Consider the following 27,769-nt stretch of genomic DNA (forward strand, 5'->3'; position numbering starts at 1 on the left):
CTGTCACTGGTCACATGGATATTGAACAGCACCAGCGACTTCACTCTGTTACCGGTGGTTTAATGTGGCTGTATTACCATAGGACGCACATTTTAGGTTGGCCTACCGTTAGAAGCAAATATCTGTTGTTCAACTTTCACGTTTTTGGATCTATGTTATCTAAGTAGTAGAGTTTAGTGCCTATTGAAGGTAAAATATAGGGTGAAACTAGGTTGAGAGAATGAACAGCTAAACAGTATTCAATATTTTCTGGCTCATACTACCCTCCCTTCAGCAAAATAATTAAGATTTTCTGTCATCGTTTCTTGGAATTCTTACTCATAGATATGTTCTCTTAATGATAGCTTCTAATACCTTTTATCTAACATGAACCGTAATGCCATCTGAATAAAACTATTTAACGTAACCGCACATCATTTATTAAGTAAAGTATCAACCTGTTCTACTTGTATCTGTTGAGCCAATAAAAAATGAAGAAATATTCCTCACTTTTCTTCTATCATGGCATCGTAAAAGGTGTTTTTGTTACAGTAAATCATTATTATTAAAAGGAAGGATTAAACAGAAAGTCGATACATTCAATATATGCTCAAAATTGTATAACTTCTGTCTAGATTACTTCAAAAGTGCATTACTTTTTTAAAATCTAGTTCCAAAAAACGATACAAATTAGATCGTTAGAGAAAAAAAAAACAACTTAAGACTCATGAGAAATATATATTTCTATGAAAATTTAATTATAAAACAGTTTCAGTTAGAATAATAATCTATATTTTACTTTTCTTGTTAGTTTTCTTTTTACATATTTGGAAACCAATTGCACATACCAACAAACGATGGTGGAAGTCTTCTTTTATGGGCCATCAAAGACGATTTTTCCAACTCGTGTGTCTATTTGAAATAAGAATATCGTTAAATTAGCCAACTTATATATATATATAATTTAAACTCTGGGACACAGACGAGTATTCAGATCCTAGAACAATCTTACATATGATGAAAACTATTATTAGTTAACTGTAACACGTATCTTATGAGTTGCGTAGCTGGCATTTTCTGTACGAATATATTTTAGGTGCTGAAATTTATTTGAATTGTTGGTACTCTTTCATACATGAGTATTATAAGCTCTTGCAAGCTTTTACATAATCGTATCAGAATAGTTACGACATTGCTAAGTTGATATGAGGTGGATTCTAGTAATAGCGTTGTTATTCCGCTTTGAATAAGGATATGTTGTGTCAATATTAAATGATTACTGAATATATATGTATCAAAGATGAATAGTAGTTTAAACATTGTGACATATCTGCTTGATGATGAAGATTTTTCGCCAGTGCGACGAATTTAAAGACAATAATGATTTTTCTGTTAAATTTTTAGTTAGGAGATATTAGTAAAAGACTATCACAACGTCTACAGCCTTACTGTATTGAATTTTATTGATTATTAGGAATTCGGGCAAAACTTGGTTGTAAGTTTGAAGGAAACAGCGATTATCATTTCCTCCTATATTTTAAGTTTGAATGATAATTAATAAATCATCCACTGCAACATTTATTGCTGACTTCCTAGCTGCTTCCTTTACCCACAGACTATTTCTATTCATTTGTTAAGGTTTCTACTATCCGTTTGAAAATTGGATTTGATTACCCTACGATATCATATATGAATTGTGAGCTAATGCCTTGATATTATCCATAGTTATAAATTTTATCAAACTTCATTTTTTGTTAGAGGTAGTGTGCAGTACAGTGACTGTGTTTCTTTTTTTAGAACCGTCAAATATAGCCCTTAATATTTACGAGGAGTAAATTCTGGTTCCAACACTTATTTTTTTAAAGTTTATAATTAGGTTACTGATTATAAGCAAGTAGTAAAAACTCAAATATTTTCAATCAAAACGATATTGTAAAGGGCTTACTTGATATTGACATGATTTACAACAGTGTAATGATGTTTTTAAATGTAAGGCAAGTGAGAAACTGATTGTCAGTAAAATTGTTCGATGAAGTTTGATGAACTAAAAATTTAGAAGCCACCTAATTGTCAATATATTTGATGAAAATACCTTAGCAATTATCAATAGATGTGAGAATATTAGTTCCCATAAAGTATTGAGTAAGCAGTAGACCTATTAATTTGATAAAATTGTTTGCAGAGATGACTGATCTGAGGAATAGTAAATTACTGATCAATATATATGGTAAATTGATAATATAGCATCTCCTCGATGCCTAAAAATCACAACCCAACTTGCCATTAATATCTAAACCAGTTTGCCGAAGCTATCATGTGCATATGAGTTCCATTTTTGAAATAGACACTATTATATTTGTTATGTCAGAGTAAAACAGATGCTTAGTTTGTATTGTGACCCGAGTGACAAGGCCATAAGGTGTAATTATTGACTCATTCACCTACGTTGCCGGTTCGACTGATGATTTTCCAGTTTCCACTTGACATTTCAGACAATGAATAGCAACCAAAACCTTAACGCTTATTAAACCTCAAGTTCCTTTGAACTCGGCATCAAATCAGAAGAAAAAGATAGAAAGCTGATCAAATCCTATTGTACTCGATTCATTATGATTCACAAGTAATATAATCATGTACTTGAACTGTTTGACTACACAGCAAGACAATTAGAAAATTACAATATTTGCATAACTCTTATATAAGTGATACTAGACTGGTCAGTCAGTCAGTCGGCTGCAACGTAAGAACAGGCACATATGTGCATCGGTCCAAGTTGCCATACCTCATTAGAACAATAAGATGGACACCAAATTCATAGAAGTAGTTAATTCAGTGGTGGTAATATATAAAAGAAAGATTGCATACGAGGACATAGTACAGGAAGAAAGAATTGGTTGATAGAAAGAAAGATATGAAGCGATTTTAATCTCTTGGTTTAAGGGAAGACAGAGAGTGTATGCACCTACGCCATTGTGATCAATTCTGAGCCATGTCACCAGGAGTCTCCAACCACTGGTAACAATAGTCACACAGACCCCAACCAAGTAGTATACATCTACCGACATGGCTAAGACTAGAAGTTAGTGACTTCAAGCACTGATGCCACGTTTTGGTTTGGTCACCTTTAACTTTCTTCAAACCATTTCCAACACTAATACTAAACTAGAGTAATAGGGAAATGATTAAATAATGACAAATTTAAAATAATAAAAAAACACGATAGAAGTTTCTGAATATCAAACAAAAGCTTAGAATTAAGCGATTATAGAAGAATCTATTACCTGTATAAAAAAATTGTAATTCATAATAATCCTACATATGATATTTTCATACTTTATACTCCTACATATTACTAATTCCATAGTTTAAATATTTATTTATCTAACTAATATATCAAAACAATTAAACTAAGGAATAGGATTAAATAACCGCATGTTTTATTTATAATCAGAAGGGGTTTTATGAGGATTTTAGAAATTTCACTGATGGAAATGATGAGTCAATTGAAGCTAGGCCACCATGAAGAACCTGGAAGCACTGGACGGCCGTTTCGTCCTAGTATGAGACTCCTCAGCAGTGAGCATCCACAATCCCGCATCCCGCGAGATTCTATTTATAAGTAGATAGATTTATAACTATGGAGTATATCACTTTATCTCTTCTTATCTATTAAAAGAACTATGTTTTATGATTTTGCTTAGAACTGGTAGGTGTCGGCTTTTCATCTATATCTATATCTATATACCAGTAATAACTATAAACCATCATTCAAGAGAAATCTAATTGAAAAGAGAATTCTTTGAAATCACTCTCCTATAACCATTCTTTTACAGATTTTTTTTGTTTTATGTGTTATAAAGTTTTCTCTTTATTTTTTTCTTTGAAAAATGATTGTCGGTAGAAGTTGATAATTTTTCTTTTGTCACACTATTGATTATTTCAAATAATTTTGTTGTTCTTCTTAATCTGAACGAAATTAAAATGTTAGAGAGAGATAATTTTCAATTGGTTAACTCTTATTTATTTGAAAATAAAACTTAATTAATATCGGTATCAAAAGGGGTATTTTGTGGAGATTGTAGTAATTTCTATGGTTGAGATCATGAATGAATTAAAGTTAGACCTGGACGGCCATTTCGTCCTACTGTGGAACTCCACAGCAGTGTGCATCCATGATTTCGCCTCACGAGATTTGAACCCACGATCTATCAGTGGATTAGTTGAAGTTAAACATTAACACCATTGAATGCTGGCCAGTTCAGTGGTCTAGTGGTCAAGCGCTCGAGCGCGAGACTGATGGGTCCTGAGTTCGAGTCTTGCGAGACGGGATCGTAGATGCACACTTCTGGGGAGTCCCACAATAGGACGAGACGACCCTCCAATGCTTCCAGGTTTTCCATAGTGGTCTATCTTCAACTGACTCATGATCTCAACTATTGAAATATAGTTCTTGATATCACTAAAGTGATGGCTTAAACGCTTAATAATGTTGGTTTCCGTGTCGTGCTAACTGAACAAGTCCGTAGACTTTTTGAATTAGTAGTTTGTTGGATATCCTCACGCTCTTGATGTTGTTAAGTTGTTTAAGGTTGATGGTTTAATTAGTGAGCTTTCTGGGTAATAACATCAGAGCTTACTCCATGTAGAAGTGAGCTTTTTAGTTATTCCAAATTTCATACTAGTTTTGTTTTCATGATTTTTATAATCATCATTTGTCCTCGTATTCAAGTTGACTATCATGTTCTGTTGACCTTTGACTACTTAATTCGTTGACTTTTTTAATATGTATTGATAGATTGTGTCTATGTAAATGTGTCTATTGGCCGATAATTGATCTGAATGCTATACTTTCATGAATCCTCTGCCACTCTTTGAATTCCCTAGATAGATGATCTTCATATTTCCGTATTTGAATTTATATCCGTGACTGTTTATATGCATTGATATTAGTTATAACATATTGTGTCGTCTAACTGATAGTTAATATCCATTTATGTGTATGCGGTCTATTTCGTAACATTACACGTGTTTTATCAATGGTATTTTCGACATTTTCTGAGAATATTTTCTAAACTATCCAGTTGTCAAAAACGGTTCAAAGTTGTCAGTGCTATCATTTCAATGGTTAGGTAACAATTGATGCACTCTTTTATAGGCTGTACAGAACTAACAGAATTTACACTAGTTAATGCATCAATAGTAACTAGTTGTAGGCGCCAGAGAGATGAAATTTTGTTTATGATGGGAAATATATGACAAACAAAAATTTCAGGTCGTAATCCTAAAAATAAGATATTTACGGCGTTGGATACTGACTCATTGGTTTATAAAATAAGCATTCACCTGAGAGATCAAAGATTCTGTGTTCGATTCTCGCATGCAGAGTCATGGATGTGTACTGCCGACGAGTCCCATTCTAGGGATAAACGACAGCCCAGTGCTCCTAGGTTCCTATTGGTGGTCTTATTTAGACTGTTTCATGATCTTAAGGAAACTTGCATTTTTAATGGATTGTGGTTTATGCATTCAGTGGAAATTACATAGTATAGTGACAAGGTTGTAAAAATACTTGATGTTAGTCGATCAATTATAAGGACCGGATAATATGATATTTTTTAATATTTAATATTAAAATATTTTGATAGATGGGTAAATGTATGGAAAAATACATCAACTATTTAGTTTCATACCAATACACTTACTACTAGTCGGATATTATTGTAGGATTTTTCTTGATAATTTCATCTCACTATGCTAATGCGGTGTGGTAACTTGTACTGGTGTATGTGTGTGCTAATTTATACGTTGTATATCACTGATTGAACATGTAATATTAATCAAAAGTTTAAAATTGATCAATTTTGAAAAAAAAAATTAATGTAGCGTATGGGAGTTGATAAAAAGTAGATTATAAGGATAGACCAATCAGAATCGAGGAAACGACTGTGTGGTTTTCCTTTGAAATTCAAAGATAATTGACTTTTATCATACATCAAATATAACCAGTAATTCTGTATAATGGTCAAAAAGTTAAAAATGATAACCGAAACTTACTTCTTGCCATTAATACTTTCTGTGTAGATTGTATAAGACACTCAAATAAACTATATTCCTAAACCCTATCCGTAAACTGCCAACTTTAAACTTATAACTCCGACCTAATACCTTTTAATCGAATTCTCTAACTTTCAATTTCCAAACCTAAAATCACAATCACAATCCACAATTACTAAACTAGAACCAAGATAATTATGGAGATTCCTAAAATTTTTAATCTATGTCAATATAAAGGATAGAGAAGATAGGTAATTTATATGGATGAATTTATAAGTTGCTTCTTTCTTTGATTGATAGACATAAGAATCTAAAAAAAGATTTTCATAGATTCATTATTTATACAAAAATCTATTTGCAGCATCAAAAACATTATTATTCACCATATATTCATGGTGACAATTATCATGTACTCACAAGTAATGTACTTTAAAAGAAAATTTCCAAATTTCTAATGAAAAACCAGAATTAATTTATAAGATGGATAGTGGATAGCAGTGGAATCCAAGACGCGTGTCTCATCCTATTTGGGACTCGCCAGCTGAATGTACCTGCATCTCAGAGTCGATTTTCACTCCACAACTCGAACCCAGTACCGTTCGCTTCAAACGCCATCGCGTTATCCATTTCGCTACTGAGTCCTGATAGCCAATTGCTTGTGCAATGGGATGAAATTTAATTCACTTAGTATTGTTTTACTTGTATCTTCCTATGGATGTTTAGGACTGCAGCTGATCAGTCTGTTATTGGCATATGTGCATCAAGTGTGTATTGCCTCATTGTTGCCTTAATTTACAAGCATTATAAACAAAGATGAATAGTGGATAGCAGCTAAATCCAGTTAGACACACGTTTCGTCCAATTTGGGACTTGTCAGCTGAATATACCTGCATCTTAGTATGCAGGTACACAAACATTTCAATAAGAAACTGAACAATTGCAGTCCTAAACATGAATAGGAAGATTTAAGTCAAACAATACCAAATGAATCATAATTAATTTAGTTTAACTATATCAATTGTGATATAATCATCTCAATGGTTGAAATCATAAGTCAATGAAAGCCAGAAACACTGTGCGGCCGTTTCGTCCTAGTATAGGACTCCTCAGCAGTACGCGTCCATGATCCCATTCCTCCCCGCCGTAAAATATCCGAAATCTTCACAAAACCCCTTCTGATATGATCATCTATATTAAACAATGAAATATGATTACATAACATCAAATATATATATATTGATTATTTAATAATTAATTAAAATTTACCTGTTCAGAAATCGTTGTATAATAATTTAATTGTGTATTATTTTCATTCAATTGATTTAATTTTAATTCATTTAAATTTTTAATAAAATTATCAATTTTAATTTGTAATTTATAATTATCTAATTGTTGTAATAAACGTCCAGCATTTAATTTATAAGAATATGGTAAATTTGATTGAAGAATTTCAATGAATTGATTGATTGAATTCAATGGTAAATAATCAATATTTAATAAATTTTGATCAACTTTTATTAAATTATTTAATGATAAATTATTTATATGATTATTTAATGTTTTATTGATTTTATTAGAAAAATTACAAAAAAATTGTTTTTGTTTTGTTTTTTGATTATTTTTTTCATTCAATAATTTATTATTATTATTATCAACATATGGATGAATAAATGTTTGATTCAAATTTATTAAATTAAAATTATTTTTTAATTTTTTATTATTTTTATTGATTTTTTCATAATTTTTTTGATTGAATTGATTATTGATTAAATTATTGAATAAATTTACTAAAATCATTTTAGAATGATTTGGTAAAAAATCAATAAAATTCTGTAATCTTAATTGAATAAATTGAGAAAATTTATTCATTGTTAAATGTATCATTAATAATTCATAATAATTAAATTTTATATGTAAACCATAGAAATATCTTTCAGCATTTTTAATATTCATATAATATAATATTGTATAAGATGTATTGGATATAATAGTAAATAAATAATTTGGATATTTTAATAAAAATTCTATATCACCAATACATAATGATCCTGGACAAAATAAAAAATAAATGATCAATATGAATAGATATAAAAGAGGGAGAAAGAGGGGAATCTCAGCTGAGATTTTACAAATACATTCTCCCTCTTTAATGTCTCACATTAAGTCGGCACCCAAATATTGTGAAACTATTCGTTCAAATTTAGACGAAAGTTCTTATTGAATATATATATATGTATATAATTTAATATTTGAAAATTTCACCATTTGAAATCACGAGTCAATTGAAGTTAGAAGCACTGGATGACCGTTTCGTCCTAATTTAGGACTCTTCAGCAGTGCTCATCCACGATCACGCCAACCCGCCGTGAGATTCGAAATATAAAAAAAGAAAGATTATAGAAAGTTTGTATTATATCAGTGATAATATTATGATAATATTAATGAAGTGATTCAATTATGTTTCTAACAATAATATTAGATTTGAAAGGTTTCATACTTTACAGATTTTTGGTAGGACTATGATATATGTATGTTTTTAGTGATTTCATAAGGTAAGATTATTAATTATTGTGTTTATAAAAAATAAGTAAACATTAAGCTTTTTTCAAGTTTTTATTGGTTATAAATACAGCCGAAAATATGAAAGTTGTGAGCGGTTCTTAAATTCTTAGCTGAGAACTGCTCAACTCACCACCTTAAGGTACCGAAGCTCACATGATATTTGTTATAACTTGTCAATGAATGCTTACTTATTATATCTGGTCATCGCTGATTGTTGTGTCGGAAACGCTTATCACTTATACTTGAAAAGAGTAACCTCTGCAATTCCCACAACGCGAAAATAAGAACACAAAGACTGGTATAAGTGAAGATTTATTGACCCCAAAACACGACGACGACCCTAGTTGAAAATACACTCATTAATATATTGATTGTACACACACTGATTAATAACTAGGATGAAATCACATATATAAAAAAATACTAATTTATAACAAATCATATGCTGAGTATGGTTCATGTCAATTGAATACAAGAATATCGTATGTTAGAGAGAATAAAATGTCACACACGAAAACAAAACCGAATACTACACTGAGTAATTAGCACATTGAATTAAAACGGAATTAATGTTGAACCAAGAATCTAAATGAGTAAATCTGTCTAATTTTGACTTTTCTTTCCCTTATATCAATATTTACATATCACACAATATAAGGTAAAAAAAACATTTCACACTGAAAACCAGGTACATTTAATGCACAGAAACCAACAGTTTAAATCTTATTTTTTCATATTCCAGTAAGTTTTTAAGGTATGTCTAATAAGTGAGCGATTTGTAATCGACTTCCTAGTCCATAATACTCAAATACTCTTGAAACCAGAACAGTAAACAGAACGTGGGTAGTATGGAAGCAGGATGATTTTAAAGGTTAGTTTATATTAAGAAAATAAAACTATTGACGAGATTATACAAACATCTGAAAGACACACTAATATCGATAAAAATTTTAGCAATTATTCATTCAGAATAATGAAATTTTATGATTTACAGTCTTCCAGAATTTTCTAGAGATTCCTGACTAGACAAACTATTTCCAGGAAATTCTCGGCTTCAAAATACATTTTCGAGAAATTATCAAGATCTAAATGTCCATTAAGCCTATTAATCTTGTTTCACTAGTAGCAACTAAGCTCTGTTCCTCTTCTACCCAGTTCGTAAATTTTATCTTTCTGTTATATCCCGACAAGAATTATCAATGGTAACTTTTGAGTACTGTTTGTGGATCAATGCGATACATATTTTTATTGTGTAATTGTTAAGTAACTAAGATATGTATATTCATGTTCCTCTCATTATAAGTTTTACTTTGACCTATAGCCTGTTATTATACGATATACTGTTCTTGAGTTATGCCTAGTCTATTAAATACAGTCTCCAACATTCACAGTCACTTTTGGCTAGATCTTGTACAAATATTGTTTTCTATTTTGTGATACGATGTTGTCTGTTTGTTTGTATATAAACCCGATATGCTTGAAATACATGATTCATGTTGCGGAGGCTGAGACCGGTCGATAAATCACTGTTCTCTAATTGGCAGTATCATTCAGGTTACATACATTAACAGGGGCACAAGACCACAAATTATAGCAGTTTGCTTTAGCAAATTTAAATGTTTAAAAATCTTGTCTTGTTTTGATACACTTATTTCATCTGTTTTGTCATTGTTGAAAATACTCTTCAAAGTCTTTAGAAGTAAAGTTTTTTTTCAATTAGTTAGTCGTTCCACATTTTACCGTCTTCATGATAAGTAGGATTAAGCAGGTGATTTCATATTTTCCCTAACTTGGTCTAAAATTTTCTGACAATGGTTTTATTTCCATTGTAATATTATTTCAAGTCAATATGTTTGTATCGAATAAGTTTGAATTTTTGTTCTATATAACAAGTGTGGTCTGTTACCTAACGTGAAAGTTATATTCATTATCTTATTCTAGGTGAAGTTTGTGTTTTGTAGTTACTCTTTATATCATTTCATTTATATGATATTTACTAAGTTGTCATTAAGTGTATATGTAAAATCAGTATATAATTGAGTGTATTCGGTTTGATAAAACATGAATTTGGAGACTTAATAAATCTTTATTTTGATTGGTCTGTTTTTTTTTACCTTGCCTTCGTAGGAGTTGTATCGGTTGCTATTTTCAAGCAAAAGCAATAATGCAGCAGATATGTCAAAAGCTGATATGTACATAGTAGAGGTAACTCTAGAAGTAACTGTAGGAATGCGGATATAACAATGTGATTTACACGGAAGTAAATACTATTTCACTTACGAAACAGTCAATAAGCTTTCTTTATCAATTTAAACGTTGACTTTATCGATATTTTATTATATTGTAATAACTTGATTCTTAAATTGCTGAAAGTAAGTCAGTAAAGAGTGCCACACACATAGGTTTTCTGCTTTTTAAGAGAAATATAAAAAAAATTTTAACTTCATTTCAGACTAGTTACTATTTCATGCCACTTGTAGATTATACATCCGATGTGAGTAGATTCAAATGACGTTAAATTCCGGACATAAATAAATTGTATCCATCGATACTATCTTAAAGTCTAGTAGTTGTTTGATGTCTTCTAAAGAAATTAACAAAGTTACTATTTAAATATATATCAACTACAGCGTAACATTTTATTTTTTTAATTTCCGTTATTAGCAATACATCTTTACATTCACTTGGTATTGTTTAGGACAGTTTCAAATTGGCATATGTACATACTGTGAGTATTGCTTTAATTCACAAGCATTATAAGCAAAGATGGATAGTGGATAGCAGTGGAACCCAAGACTCAGTAGCTAAGTGGATAACACGATGGCGTTTGAATCGAACGGTACTGGGTTCAAGTTGTGAAGTGAACATCAACTCTGAGATGCAGGTACATTCAGCTGACAAGTCCCAAATAGGACGAGACGCGCGTCTTAGATTCCACTGCTATCCACTATCCATCTTAATACATTTTTACAGTTTGATAGTACTTATGATGAAGTTCCATAGTTTTTATTTGAAAAGGTTTTTTCTTCTAGAATTTCACTGTCATATTCACTGATCTCCTTGATCAAATCATTAGCTGTTTGTAAGGTATCTCAGTATAAACTAATTACTTATAAGTAATACAATAAGTGTACTGAGAATATAAAATCTAGACGACACAACTTTATATGTAAATAAATTCGGTTTTCCTGGATATTTCAGTTTTCATATACAATTTACTACCTACATGAATTTGGACAAATTTTTAATTAAATTGTAATAAATAATCCGGAAAATATCTTCCTACCGTGAACAGCACAATAGTCATTTGTCCCACTTCACAAGTAACCGAATCTGGTAAAAGTGGAATGAATTTCCCGAGTCGATGACGAGATTTAACATAAAGTTAACCATGATACAAAGTGATTCAAAACATGAATGATTGGATGGCACTAGTTTATCTAGATAACTTATCAAATGAATAATCATTTTTTGATGTTTACACTTTACTTCAATTTCTGCTGACATAGTTGTATACGATAATTATATGACAGTATTACTTTCCTTATCAGTAAATATGTACTAAATTCAATAGTCAATTGTTAATTTCTTTGATTAGTAAATGATCTATTACGGCACTTATCTTGCGTACGTACGACGTTCTACGTTGTTGATGACTGACTGATTGACTGAATTTCTAATATGAATTGAATTATTCAAAATTTAAACTGTTCTTTGTTGAAGCAAAATGTTTTTACTTCAGCTTTTGATTGATGGAACTAGTTAATCTGAATAATCTTATTGAATGATTTATCCTACCATTAGACCAATCGGTATAAATCATTCATTTATTTTCTTCTTCAACGTGATTTCAAGTTGATTAAAATGTATGAAAAGAACTGTTGCTTTATCGCTAAACACTAGCAACTTCCAATTACAAGCTAGCGATTTTCTTCTGATACTCATGTAGCTAACTGATATAAAAAATATCCCATAAGGAAGCAGTCGTTGTTGTTGTGGGTTTGTGCATGACCAGTACGATCCGTTCTTTTCACTGTAAGCTATTGGAGATCTGTTGCTTTGCATTACGATATCTGTTTATTTCAGTGATTTATACAGGTAATATGGTTTTTGTGAGTGGTTCGAACCTAGTTATGATGCATATCGATTTGTACTGTATCGTGCACAATCATAGTCACGATTATATACCCAGTATATTAAGTGATAATCATTTCTATTGCAAATATGAATAAATGAAGTAGAGACGTATATTTATCAAAACAATAGAATACTAATTTTCAGTCAATGAATTGATTTTGCAATGTAAAGAATTAGGACTAACCTGTTTTCTCAGGTGTATTCGGATTGGATCCAGTTATCAATGGTAGATCATATTTTATAGATCTATAATTATTTCGGTAAGTCGTAGATGTTTGAGATTGCTTAACATGAAGTGTTACTCGAAGTTCACCTCTTCGGATGGAAATATAAGAAATTTGAGCAATTAGTGATAAAGTAAAACTGCATAAAATGTGATTTTTTGCCATATAAAGGTGACTTATAAGGGATAAAAAGTTGCTTCAAGGTCACGCTAAAGTTCAGGACAACTGTACATAAAGACTCATATTAAGTCGATTCCGTGTACTAAGTCATCAACTTAAAGCATAAAACCTGGTTACAATTGTAACTATGCGTTTTACATTCTGATCATAATTAACCCCAAATCTTAAGCCCCACATCCTGATCTTAAATCCTGAATCCTAATCCTAACACCGTGACTCGTTCATTCCTACTTTTGTTCTGGTTGATTAGATAAGGTTACCTACTTGATTGGTTCACCTTTAAAATACCGGCGTTACTATATGTGAAACATTTGTTTTAACAAAGTATTCAAGTACCATTTTTGTTTATTATCGTACAATATCAGATATAATTAGAACACATTGAAAATCAGGAACCATTAAACAATTGTTACCTTCTCATTTTTGAAGTGTTTCTAAAATTGTAATTCTGAAATGTGACTTAATTTGATTGTGTTGAATGTGGGTAAGTTAGTAAACTTTTAGAATATTAAAATGGTTTAAAAATCACTTCAATTCACTTCAGAATAGTTGTATTGAACTAATTTCTAAAATGAAATACATTTATCATAGATAGCGATATTTATTCGTTATAAAGATCATTTCAATGAATTTCATTTGTTTATCATGGTTAAAGAAATCTAAATACATAACTCTAATCTATTGAAGTCAAACTGTTTAGGTAAAATTAGATACCTATATCTACCTATACTTATATACCTATATCCTACAGTATATTGTTAATTTGAGTAAACTTGAAACTAAGGTGTTTTGAAAGGAATAGTTAAGGTCAATTGGTTACAAATTCTCTGTATATTATTATTTGTTTGTCAATACAAAAATCAGTTTGTTTTCAGTATGTACAATGTGAAAATTAGGAAAATGTAATTCAGTTGGTTCTTTTCACTAAGTTTTTAATTGAGATTATGAACCGATTGATGTTAGACCACCGTTGGAAACCTTGAAGTACTGGACGGCCATTTCGTCCTATCGTGGGGTTCCTCAGAATTGCGCATCCACGATCCCACTCACGGGATTGTAACCCATGGCCTTCAGTCTCGCGTGCGAATGCTTAACCTACTGGACCACTGAGCCGGCATCCAATGGTGTTAGTGTCTAACATCAATCAATCCACGAAATTGCGCGACAATCTTCCATTGTACTGGTGTTGATACCTGTCTCTACCCGACATGGATTAATTTGAATAAAGTAAAAAAAGTGATTGAGGTTGAATATTATGAGTTCATTTCCAGCGGTATTAATATCTAACGTTGTGGATTAGTTGAAGTTAGACATTAACACCGTTGGATGCTGGCCAGCTCGGTGGTTTAGTGGTTAGGCGCTCGTGCGTGAGACTGATAGGTCCTGGGTTCGAATCTCACGAGACGGAATAGTGGATGTGCACTGCTGAAGAGTCTCCCAATTGGACGAAACGGCCGTCCAGTGATTAGCGGTTTTCCATGATGGTCTAACTATTGATATATATGTAAATTTACCTGTAAACAAAATATAAGCCATTGAATGAACTTCCTTGTTTTAAAACCACTTGATTATATTCATATTTTTGTTTTTCCAAACTCATAGCAATTTGTTTTTGTATTTTATCAGATAAATGTTGAAAATAAATTATATTTTTAACAAATTTCATCCTTTCATGAAACTCATTTTCCATTGCTACACGTACAGTATTATTATATAATGTTCTTGAAATATTTACTAAACAAACAGATTGTTTCTCTGATTGTTTCGTTAATGATGATGATGAAGATTGTTGTTGTTGATTGAGTGATGATTCATGCCGATTGACTTCAATAGTATTTGGTAAAGCTAAAATACTTGCAGTTCTTAAACAATCTTCAATTAATGCAACTTCACCAAATACTGAACCAGCTTCTAGAATTATTAAGAATAAAATAATAGAAAAAATAAACTATATGGAGATTAAATACATGAAAGGATGCGTTAAAAAAACAAACACGATTGTCATTCTATAGAATTTACTTGGATATCGACAGAATAAATTGTGTGTCTACAACAATGACTGAAATTATGAAATCCGGTTATAGCGGAAGGAAATTAAACAATACTCTAATGGGAATAGATGATATTTAGTGATAAGTCTTGCTAATTGAACGCTATATTCAGTTCCTATTCTCGTAACCATCAAGTTAGAAATATACAGCGACCTGATCACAAGAGGAAAGGCGAAAAATATGCGAGAGGCACTTTACTCCAAAGGTTCATTTTGGTACAGAGAATATAGGGTTTTTATAGTATTTTAAATGTCCTTGGGTTTCCCGAGAATTCTGGAATGCTACTAAACATAGTAGAAGTATAGTAATCAGTCAATCAGAAACTCTACATGTGACGTTTCACTTTCTTGATGTTTCTGGCTAAACTTCTAGTGAACGCTGAATGGATAAAATGCTTCTTAGCGTTTTCCTGATCCTTTCTTGTCTTTTGCGAGAGGTTTTCTGGATCGCCCCAACATTTAGATCATGAAGTAGTTATCCACTGATTCTCAGTTTCCAATGGGTATTTAAGGAAACTTAGTTCTTGATGTTAAACTTGAATATTCCTCAATTCAACTATACAGTATTCCATTAACCATGATATTAGGCATGAAACTTTTATTAAGATTCAATTCAAATTGAAAATCAAAATATGGTGAGTAGTTATTACAATGAACGTCTAAAAGTGTCTCTTAATGTTATGAAATGGTACAACAGAGTTCCTTGCTTTTCTATTATTCAATAGCTCATTAAAGATCTAGTTTGAAGGGAAATGTAATGTAGAAATGTTTTCCGTGTGTAGAAAATATCCGGTTTCAGATATATGCAACTGTTTCATATCATTTTGTTTAAGGAGTGATATCTTTGAAAGATTCAGCATTGTTTTTCAGAGAGAACTGTTGTGTAGCGCGCTTCTTTTTTATCTAAATATATTATTAAAACTATCAGTCTTGTTGAAGTAGTGTTCCAGTTACAAAAATCTGGTATTAAATTTAACTTATATAAGTAAGATAATCGGTACAAATCAGCGTTTAAATTTTGTTTTAAATCAAACAGCTGCAAAACACATGTGTGATATTATTAGATTCTTACTCAAAATGAGTTAACAATCTCTCATTTTAACATTGCTGAGACTATACAACGTTGAATGTAGAAAAACTAACCAGTGCAACATATTTTTTAAAAGTTCAATCCATGAGTCCATCTAAGCTAGACCACCATTGAAAACCCGGAGTCAGTGGACGGCCGTCTCGTCCTAGTACGAGACTCCTCAATAGTGAGCATCTACGATCCTGCATGTTGGACTAGAACACAGGACCTTTGGTCTCGCGTGCAAACGCATAACATCTAGACCATCGAGCCGACATCCAACGGTGTTAATATCTGACTCCAGTCGATTCGTGATACAAATACATCTTATAGGTTAATGTCATTTAGTCATCCAGTTGTTTATATGTAGCGTAGAACTGGACACATATGTAAATACGTTCAAGTTGCTATAACGCACCACAATGAGATGAAATTGTCAAGGTACATCCCAGAATAATAGAAATGGTAACAGTGCTGATGACAAGATTACGGATCGAAGATGCGATTAAACAAAATATGAAGTGGCTAAATAAAACAGATTCTCTTCAGCAATTTGTAAGTTGGAAGGGAAGACAAATAGTAAATGCTATTGATCCTGTGTCTCTAACCAATGGTTACGGTATTCATTTGGACCCCAGCCAGTTAGCCTACATTTACGCATATCGCTTAGTCCTACAGTGCACTTCTTCATGAAGTGATATAATGTCATGATTTGCTCATCCTTAACTTCCTTCCTGCCTACTCTTATGCGTAGTAATGATTTTACGGTTACAAATGTTTACAATATAACACCTCAAGTGAAGCTTACCTATCAGCAACATAAATATTTAATAATCAACTAAGAAAAGTGAATAATGATCAGAAGCAAACTCAACGAAGATTATTTGAAGATCAGACCTAAATTTGATTCATCTATAGAATAGATGTAATGTGGATAGCAAGACAACCTATGACTTCATCTCATCCTATTTAGGACTTATCATCTGGATATGCCTTTGTCACAGTGTTTATATTAACATTAAGACTCTAATTCCAGATTTTTCACTTTAAATGGTAACACTATTCACTGAGAATCCAGGATAAATATTTCACCCCATTTATAGCTCGGCAGTTAGATATTCCTGAGTTCCTATATTTATGTTCACATATGCAATTATTACAGATCAAAGTATTTATTTAAGAAACATTCAATGGAAATCTAAACAAAAATAAACACGGTAGAAATTACGAAACATTTTACTGTACAAACTTTAAGAAGTCAAGAAGTAAATTCTTTGTTTCTTCTTATAAACTATACAATAACCATTATTTCTGTCTTAAATTTCAGTTTGCTACATTAAATTATTTAAATCTCAATAAGATACTACTTTTCTGTGTTAACTAACGGTTGTTATTGGTTACAGTAGTATAAGATGATTTATAGTGTAATATCATCAGATTCTATGTATCAGATTGATGTTCTCCAATAATCAATCTTATAGTAACAATTAATGAAAGAAATGTGAAACAGAAGATTTTTGAGAATTACGTCAACTACATTGTTTTTCTAACATGGAAAACTATTCAAATCTAATTATACCAAGTTGTCAGTATTATCAAAAGAGTATGTTGTAATAAGATATTTTGAATACAATAGTAGTATATGTATATATACATATATTTCCTTAATAATATGATCTGTGTAATACTTTGTTAAGGAGGTTTCCTCTAATTTGATCTATATTCCGTTTTAACAACAAGAAACCATAGTAACTTGCTAAATTATTCACCATATATATATGGCCAAATTAAAACAAACTGAAAACCCTGTACTAAAATTCTCTAGGTAAATCACATGAAAATTTTGTAATAACCCAGAATTAAGAATATTAGTAAACTGGTTCAAACAATTTGCAGCATTTTCCTTTATGTACTGTCATAAATTTGGAAAAGCGGAACAATGAATCGAAGAGGAATCAATTTTGTTTGTAACTACTGTTAGGAATTATTGAAAAAAATATAATGAATTGATATTATAGAGATTATTAAGTCGTTTCTTCAATAGTTCTATATACCAAAAGAGACTAATCAAAATGTAAGTTAGTTGTTAGATAACAGGAAATTTCGCTCAACCTAGATCTCGTGATATGTTTCACTCATCAGAAAGGTGTATCTGAAATCTCGAAGGAATTAATACTCTCCAGTTTTATTCTATCATGTATCATGAAGGTTCACCGTTGAGATCATTGGTGTGCTACTGATTGGTCAGAATTTTGATTCCAAGCATTAAACTTGAAAATATATAAAATTCTACGAATAATAATGAATGATTTAGAAAAGCAAGTAAGACAGATCATTTTTAATTGATCAGCAATGAATACTACTAAATGGAGATTCCATTAGTTGATTATCATATTTAGTTTCAAGCTCATTTCATTATTCGATATAAAAGAAATAAGCTAAAATATGACAAACAATTCAAATGCTTTTTGCCTAAAAGCGTTCAATCAGAATAGTGACTGTAGCCTCTTAGATTTAACCTAAGATAAATATGATGATACTTTGCTTGTTCAAGTTTCACAGATTGACTAATGAAGAGCTTTAAAGGAATGACATGAATTATAACCACAGAGATTGTGAAGTTATCTATGTACTAGTGAAGACTAGTCAGAGGAAGAAGTTCATAAGTTTTATTGAAAAACCATGACTTACAAAGTTTAATCTTATCGTGAGTCGAAAAATATCGCTGGTGATGATGGATGATATTTCGAAATTAACCTTAAACGGTCTTTACTTAAAAAAATAGTTGTGTGGTGACATTTTTTCTGTCCCTAATGTCTACTAAAAATATGATCACCTAACAACATACGATTAACAGGAAATTTCATAAATAGAATTTAAGTGTCACCGCGCTATGCCAACGACCTTGAGTGACCTTCAGAGTAACTTTAAGGTGTCATAATTCCACTGGAGTTTAAGTGATACGAATGAACAATTTATTACGGAAAACCAGTTCTATTTATTTCCTGTTGTTTTTTCCATGAACAATTAGGCACTTTCTCCTAGTCGCTATGTTAGTATACTTTAGTCCTGTAGAATTTATCAAGTTGAGAGCTATTGTAACTAAATATTGGTAGATTTTACATTGTTCTTAACTAGGTAAAACCTATCCGCCATGGTGCGTTGAATCTCTCTTTAACCTGGTTGGATCATTGGTACAATATATTTCCCCTATAGTCTGAATGCTTAAATAATGAACTAGTAATTTATACTGATTATATTTAATATTTAGTTTTTATAACAGTAAAATGAATATTAAAAAACCGTTTGTTATTGTATCTTTTAGTGGATTGTAACTTTTGAGATGGTGGATAAAATTTGTAGCTCAGGTGGAAGATTTTGATGGAGTTTTGTTCTCTGAGCTGGATGGTTTGGTCGTAGAGCTTTCATCGTAACTTCCATTGTAACCTTAGAAACTGTTGTTTAAACTCTAAGATTTCGATTGTTATTGAAGAATGATTATTAGTCAATAATGTTATGAAAAGGTTGATTTTCAAGGTTTACACGGTATTTGAAACAGAACAAAAATGAATAACAATTGAAATGTATTTTTCGGATAGTCCCCGTGTCAATAAAACACGAATAAGTATTAAAATGATTTGATTTAACTTTTAGGCGGCAAGATTGAACTAATATGCACTTAAACCTAACGTAGGTATCTTGGTTTTAATCAAGTGTCATTAGGAAAACATATTTGCAATCATTCAGGATACTTAGTTTCTTTCGAAGACTCGAAATCAAGTTATTCAGCTTCGTACTCGGATTTATCAACGCTCAGGTATTTGACATCATTTTGTTTAACCAGGAGTTAAAATTAGCTATACCTTAGACAACACTGATAAGCACTGTGCTTCCTTAAGTATGTAAACCAATCTAATTATTTGTGAACTAATTACTATAGATTCAGATATTCGTAGGTCATTTAAATAACTTGTGAAATTTGGAGTTTTCCAGTCAGAAATTTTATTTTCTTATTTGAATGAAGTCGATAACTATCAACAATTGTAAATACCAGACCTATTGACTACAATGAATCATTTTTTAAACAAACTGTGAGATTTTAATGAGGATTTGTAATCTATCATTGTCGATATGTGGGACCAAAATTTATCAGTTTTAGTTTACATATGTACATCTTGAAAGGATTAGTTCAGCATAACTTTATGTGATATGTTTTATTGTAGATTGATATTTGGCTAGCAATTAGACCAAGGATTCACATTTCGTTTTATGTGGGATTCACCGATTGAATGCACGAGCATCACGGTGTTAATGTACACACTAAGACTTTAACCCATTACATTTTGTTTCAAATATCCAGAGCATTGTTCAATTGTGACATAATGTTGCATCAGGGTAATCTAATTAAAGACGAATATATATAGAAACAGAGACTATTTAATTACAGTCCTAAATATGGACAACGGGAAATTACATATATTTAATAGTACTTTAACATCCATTGAAAAAGTTAACAATTAACTGGACTCAGTAACTCAATGTATAACTCATTAGGTGTTTAAATTGAAAGTTAATGGGTTTAAGTCTCTACGTGAACATCAGCACTAGGAAATGGGCGCTGAATTCCAGATAGAATGAAACACACGTTCTAGGTTGAGTTACTAGGCATATACCAAATATATAGGAACTATAAGGTTTTGCCTTACTCTAATCTTTCATTAGTAGTGTTTAATTGACAATCACAATACAAAAACATCCTGTGGAATCTAAATAATCACAATGTGAAAAATTAGTCATTATATTACCTAATATGGTAATTTAAATTGCAACCTGGGAACAGTTTTCAATTATTGGTTAGATTCAATCTAATTTTTATAAGATAATAAAATTCTGGAGCACTTAAACCCGGTTCTTATCTAATCATTCAGTTGTTGGATAATGATAGCCAAACAATCTAGTCAACAAGCACACTTAGGAACAATCTGTTATGTGTTAAGAAATACAGTATATGTTCCTACTATGCACAATTTATTACTTAATTTTGCAATTCTGGAATACGTTTTCATAATTAATTAGATATTAATACCATCATGTGTTGGGTCAGTGGTCTATAGTTTACGGATTGGTGTGATAGGTCAAATGTCCTGGGTTCGATTACCAAGTGCGGGGTCGTGGATGTATACAGCTGGGGTGACCCATAATAAGATGAAATAAATGTCCGTTGCTTCTAGATTTCCAATGGTGTTCTAAGAATAGTTTGTGGTTTAAATTACAAAAATTCTACAATATCCGAAAATCCTCCTGTAATATGTGACTAATTGTCTTGGAGCAATTCCAATATTTCAAGATTTAACTTCTGAAAATGTCTATTTTGACCACTGAATAATTACTGTCTTCTCAACAATAATTTTTTGTTCGTTTTCGGCCGTACAAATTCGCATTTGATATAGATATACTAGCAGTAGGAAGACTAGTGTTATCAATCACTACATAAAACCAGGTCTAAAAGTTTGATGTATAACTTTTACTTGTTAAACCTCGGTTATTAACAGTCACATGATTTTCCTTCAGAAATAGGCATTTGAGTATAGAAAAACAGTGAAATAAACATAAAATTGCGTAAATATATATACCTAGTTGACCAACTTGAGGTCCGAGCTCTTGGTTAATAATGTCTGAAACATTTTGTTTGACGGGTATAAAGCTGTTGGATTTAACGTTCATCAATTCATGCATCTCTTCATTTTTTACAGCACTTTGATCTCCACGATAATGAACCGATACACGACCAGAGAGTAATATATACATGCTAAACAGTATATGGGTAAAATCAAATAATCAGTGAGTGTAGTTTTGTATATCTAATTATTTAAAAATTACTGTTAACATTAGTTGTCATTATAAGCGATTTTCAAAAGCCTTTAGTGTTATAATTTCTTCATAAGGGGGACTGAACATGTAAAATAGTGAATTATTACGGAATAAACTGATAAGACTTTCTAAGGGTTTTATTTATCATATATCCAATTCGATCTGAACAAAAAGGTTTTCATAAATTAGGATGAGATCAAAGCTCATTAGCAACTTCGCTGATCATGTTGATGCATGATCACATGGACGCCTTGCTGATAAGTGTTAACTAGCATTATACCCAGGTTCAGGGTTTCTTACGATCTCTTTTCAAACAGTTAACTTATGAACTTAGTGCACGTCACGTCGAGTCACCTTGACTAGTGGAAGCATTAAAACTTAACCGAAAGAATTCAATCAGCACATAGGGACTAAGAAAACATCCACTCAGTGGCAAATTAATGTAAATATCTAAGTCAGTCACTGACCATGTGGCTAAGTGACAAAACTGAAGACTGTAGAACTGGATGATTTGGATTCGGTTCTCACGAAGAGCATCAATTTCTTTAAACTTTCAGGTTCGTCTCGCTGATGAAGATTCCTAACTGCCATAAAACCCAAGTTCTGGATTTTCTACCAACTAACTCCAATCAATTAGCGTCGAAACAAGATCTTCATTTTCATTTACATTTGAAAAGCAGTTAATCTACATCAGTTTAATTATGATTTGACACCTATACATCTCACAGAATCTATTTAGGCTTGGCAGTCATAGAGCTTACACATATTATAGCTATGTAGAACAATATGCTATAAACAACATTTTAACTACAGTATTTGTGTTTCTCAGATATATTCAACGTAAATGCATATTACAGGCATTGCGGTTTTTAATGTTATGGTCCTTCTACTATTCCATGAGATTAATTTTTTGTGAGTAAAATACTCCTTCGCATATTTATTGGGGCAGTCCGGGGAAGAAAATGCCAGAACATTCTCCTTGATTACTTGTAGATGTAAGTTGTATTATATTTGTCGGATTGGTACTCATTTTTCAACTGTTTGGTTTCATATCAAAACTTTATTCAGTAAATCGTTTTTGGGACGAATATCAAAATTGAAAGCTGACTTGTATTTATTAAATCTTTTATATCCAGACTAGACTGCTTTAAGTATAGAGATGGTAATGCCATTTTCTTATCGAACTGTACTGTGGTTGATAAATATAGTGGTATTACCAATTTTCATACATTTATTTCTATATTACTGATTGCTTCATACAATGACTGTGAATGAAGTTGTTTTAAAATAATCATAACTATCCACGCTATATAGCCTCTTTCATCTGGATAAACTTGATCTGATCTTTATATGACTTCATCTTACTACATTAATGAATATGAACAGAAATTATTTTGATCATTCATTATAATTTGACTTATTGATGAGGAAAGTCATGGAGGCCACCTCATATCATATAATGGAAAAAAGAGCTTACCAGTCACCAATATCACCTTCTCGAATTATTATGTCGTGGGGATATTTGAATTCTGCTTTACATTCAGCTACCAGTTTCATGAGTATCTCTGAAAATGAAAAAAAAATGTAAACCATTAAATGAAGATGATTATTAGTCATTTAACCAATAAACGATTGGAGGATATGTCAACTATCTAATGTAATTAATGTCTTACTATTAGGCCTAATTATTACCATTTCATATCACCTCCGGTGGGAAATGTTATGACATTGGCAAAATAGTGATACTTTTTACTTAATTTATATAACTTTTAAGTTTTCTTGCAAGTTATGCTTCTCTTCCGTTTAGAGATAGCAAAGCACTTTTTTATGTTTGTTTGATTTCCGAGGGAGCTTGAATTCTCATTGTCACTCCTTCTCTATAATCTAAACTTTTTCACGCAATTTTCTACGGAAATATTGACGTGACTTTATGTCCTGTTACTTCAATAATTTCAAAGTAATTTACAGCACCGATTGACCTAAACTGAAAACTTGATTTAAAATCAGAGAGCATTGAGTAATTGTTTCCTACCAATATGGAGCTACTTAGTTGTAGATTCTCATAACCTTGAAGGGATTGAACTCAGTATTATTAGGTCTCACCTTGAGAGTAATACCTTTAGACCTTAAAGTGAGGATCCAGTAATTTACATTTCTAACCTTAATCAACTCACCATAGTGTGCAGTCACCTTCAAGCTCTATTGGTGAGCAACAGCTTCACTCTCAGCATAAATAAACTCCATTGGCTATGGCTTTTCATTTAGAATTCCTAGAATGACTTCTCAAATAGTTATTATTAACTTATTAAATGCTTAACCATATCATAAATCACATATTGGATTACTTTGTTTTTATACTCCTTTCTCTTATACTTTGTTTCATTGTTAAACATTGATTTCATTAGCTGATTATTCATGCAACCGACTGGAACAGAATTATTAAGAGTATTTTTAACTTTGATAATTCAGTTTCTACTCACAGCAGTTAATTTTGTAGCATGGATCTAACAAACATGATGTTTCAAAGAATTGCATCATCATATTTGATTTATAAAGCAAACCTTATTATAAACTTCGTAAAAAAGCCAAATAAATTTGAAGGTATTTTAGGCAAAGATAGATAGTGGCTAGGAGTGGAATCCATAACGCGCGTTTCGTCCTATTTGGGACACGTCGGCTAGATGTACCTGCATCCCAGAGTTGATCTTCACTCCACAACGCCATCGCTTTATGCACTTAGCTATTAAGTCCTGATAGCCAATGCGGTGAAGTTTAAATTCATTCGGTGTTATTTGCTTGTATCTTCCCATTATTGTTTAGAACTACAATTGATCAGTCTCTTGTTGGCATATGTGCATCTAGTGCGGATTGCCTCGATATTGCCTTAAGTCACAATATCGAAGCAACCTGCTCAGAATGCATATATGACAACAAGGGACTGGTCAATTGCAGTTCTAAACAACAATGTGAAGATGTAAGCAAACAACATTAAGTGAAATCTGAAGACAGTTTTCATCATCTGAAGAACTAATAAAAGCTGGAAAATGCTATCGTTTCATAGTTTAAGATTCATCAGTAGTATGTACAAAACGCCAAAAGTTCACTTCTTTCAACCTCAGCAAATTACTGATTATGAACAAGGATCATTCAAGTTAATCGTTTAATGATAATCTTACACTTGAATTAGTTGAAATCTATTAATTATATTATATATAACTTAGCAGAAACTGAAATGGTTCGATGTAAGTTAAAGAAGACAGACAGATGAAGGGTTATTATAAACTAAAAACAGGGAAAAACTTATGTTCAAGTACATTACGTTTAATTTACTTCGATTATACTAATCAATAGTTGAAATTTAAATCCATTGAACTGGGCATTAGTAGGCATTCATTAATCAATAATCAAAATAGATAAAGATAATTTATGGTATTGTATGATGAATCTGCTATAACCAAAAACTATAACTAAATCACTAAGTTATATGATTACTTCATCATTGCAGATTACAATATTTGACTGAAAGTTTAGCAAATCTTCTTTAACCTATTCATTGTTATACACAGGAGAGATAGCTAATAGCTGTATTGAGTTTATATTATTTGTACTGTGGCAATCAACTATATAGTGAGTCCAGGTTTTCAATGGTTGTCTAACTTAGATCGATTCTTGATTTCAAAAAAGATTTAACAATCTCCACAACCCTTTACTAATAAATCTATATTTTATGAGTTGAATTCATGGGTCGATGTAAGTTAGGCCACTATTTGTCAAGAGTTTTTAAACACAATCCAATCGAATTCTTGATCTGAACACAATTAAACTATTTGTGTCACTAAATAATTGTTGTTTTATCTATAAAAGATTAATATCTATTTCGTGAAATATAAGATATTATAATCATTAATACTGACCAATTGATTCAGCAGATGAGTACATACAGAACCAAAATAATAAACAAGAAATTAAAATACGTAGTATCAAAGATTAATTCATTGATTCACTTCATCTATGTTAAATCATACTGCTACCGTTGTGAAGGTGATGCAACCATATCACTATTGATCACATCATATATAATTAATCAGTTGCAGATAAGAATGTGAACCAACTGTCAGTTTTTTCGTAGGGATGAACTGTTGCGTAGTCTTATATAATAAATTGAAACAGTACTTACTTACTTACGCCTGTTACTCCTCGTGAAGGAGCATAGGCCACCCACCAGCACTTCCATTCAACTCTGTTCTATGCAGTCCTTTCAAGTTCCTTTCAGTTGTTATTTATCCTTTTTATATCTGCTTCTATTTCCCGACGTAATGTGTTTTTTAGTCTTCCTCTTTTCCGCTTCCCTTCAAGATTCAAAGTTAGGGCTTGACTCGTGATACACTTTGATGATTTGCGTAATGTATGTCCTATCCATTTTCATAGTCTTTTCCTAATTTCTTCTTCAGCTGGAAGCTGGTTTGTTCTCTCCCACAAAAGGCTGTTGCTGATGGTATCCGGCCAATGGATGATGAGTATTTTGCGTAGACAATCATTTATAAATACTTGTACCTTCTTGATTGTGGTTGTTGTAGTTCTCCAAGTTTACATTGAAGCAATAGTCCAGTACATTTGATTTTCAGTGTTTATTTAAATAAGACCACTTCTTAATGTATAATTACAAACTTCAATATGATCTTAAGTAATTGAAATAAATTTCAAATGATTATATACGATAATATCAAAATTATGTAAGTAAACATACCTATAGAAACATCTTTAAGTGCCAGAATATTTTCTTTAAACCATAATGCTATATGCCTTATTTCAATTGCTGTTCTCATATTATTTGGTTTAATTAAAACTTCCACCAAATTGTTAGAAAGTGGTTGCTGCATTTTTTAACATTAAATTGTTTAAGGTATTAAAACTGAACAATTTATAGGGAATTATTTCCTTTTACATGGTTTGATTCTGAGTGGTTGATTTTTTTATCCAATCATATTTCTTGTAAGTATTTTTCAATTGATTTATAAGAAACTTCACAGATTGAAATCATGAGTCAATTGAAACTAGATCACCATGGAAAACCTGGAAACACTGGACGACCGTTTCGTCCTAGTATGGGACTCCTCAGCAATGCGCATCCACGATCCCGCACCCCGCGAGGTATTTCTTGGAGTTCTAGTGAGAAGCCGTTACCAGTGGAGTTCAACTAGGTCTGTTGTGAGATATCAGATCACTGAAGACAATGGTATGAGGTGGCGCAACTTCATGGATTGGTTGAAGTTAGACATTAGCACCATTGGATGCCGGCTCAGTGGTCTAGTTGGTTAGGCGCCTGGCGCGAGACTGATAGGTCCTTGGTCCGACTCTCGCGGGGTGCGGGACCGTGGATGCGCACCGCTGAGGAGTCCCATACTAGGGCGAAACGGCCGTCCAGTGCTTCCAGGTTTTCCATGGTGGTCCAGTTTTAATTGACTCATAATTTCAATCAGTGAAATTTCTAAAATCTCCACAAACCCCTTCTGATTTATAAGACTAAATTTTCATTTATGATTTTGATTTAAATTAATGAAATGATTTTGTTTTTATCCATAAAATGTCTTTTAAATTTTATGAATCATTCAAAAAAGTGTTACTAACATCATAGTTATGATT

At 31.6% G+C, this 27,769-nt stretch overlaps 1 protein-coding gene across 2 annotated transcripts; it reads right to left on the reverse strand.

The window, feature by feature from the left end:
- Nucleotides 1–728: 728 nt before the first annotated feature.
- MS3_00004972 (uncharacterized protein) lies at nt 729–27,632 on the reverse strand (the record flags this gene model as incomplete). Of its 2 annotated transcripts, XM_051212972.1 has the most annotated exons (7): nt 26,874–27,632; nt 23,604–23,691; nt 21,889–22,064; nt 14,651–15,047; nt 12,917–13,047; nt 7,300–8,081; nt 729–891 (listed from the first exon to the last, which is right to left on the reverse strand). In XM_051212972.1, exons 1-7 carry the CDS (start codon nt 27,004–27,006, stop codon nt 799–801), a joined length of 1,800 nt encoding a protein of 599 aa, XP_051068902.1. In that variant the 5' UTR covers nt 27,007–27,632. The 2 variants fall into 2 exon arrangements, with proteins under 2 accessions (XP_051068902.1, XP_012792303.1); XM_012936849.3 differs by lacking the exon at nt 729–891 and having other exon boundaries at nt 7,285–8,081.
- Nucleotides 27,633–27,769: the final 137 nt, after the last annotated feature.

This window comes from Schistosoma haematobium, chromosome 3 (genome assembly GCF_000699445.3).
Source record: "Schistosoma haematobium chromosome 3, whole genome shotgun sequence".
In the NCBI taxonomy this organism is placed as follows: Eukaryota; Metazoa; Platyhelminthes; class Trematoda; order Strigeidida; family Schistosomatidae; genus Schistosoma; species Schistosoma haematobium.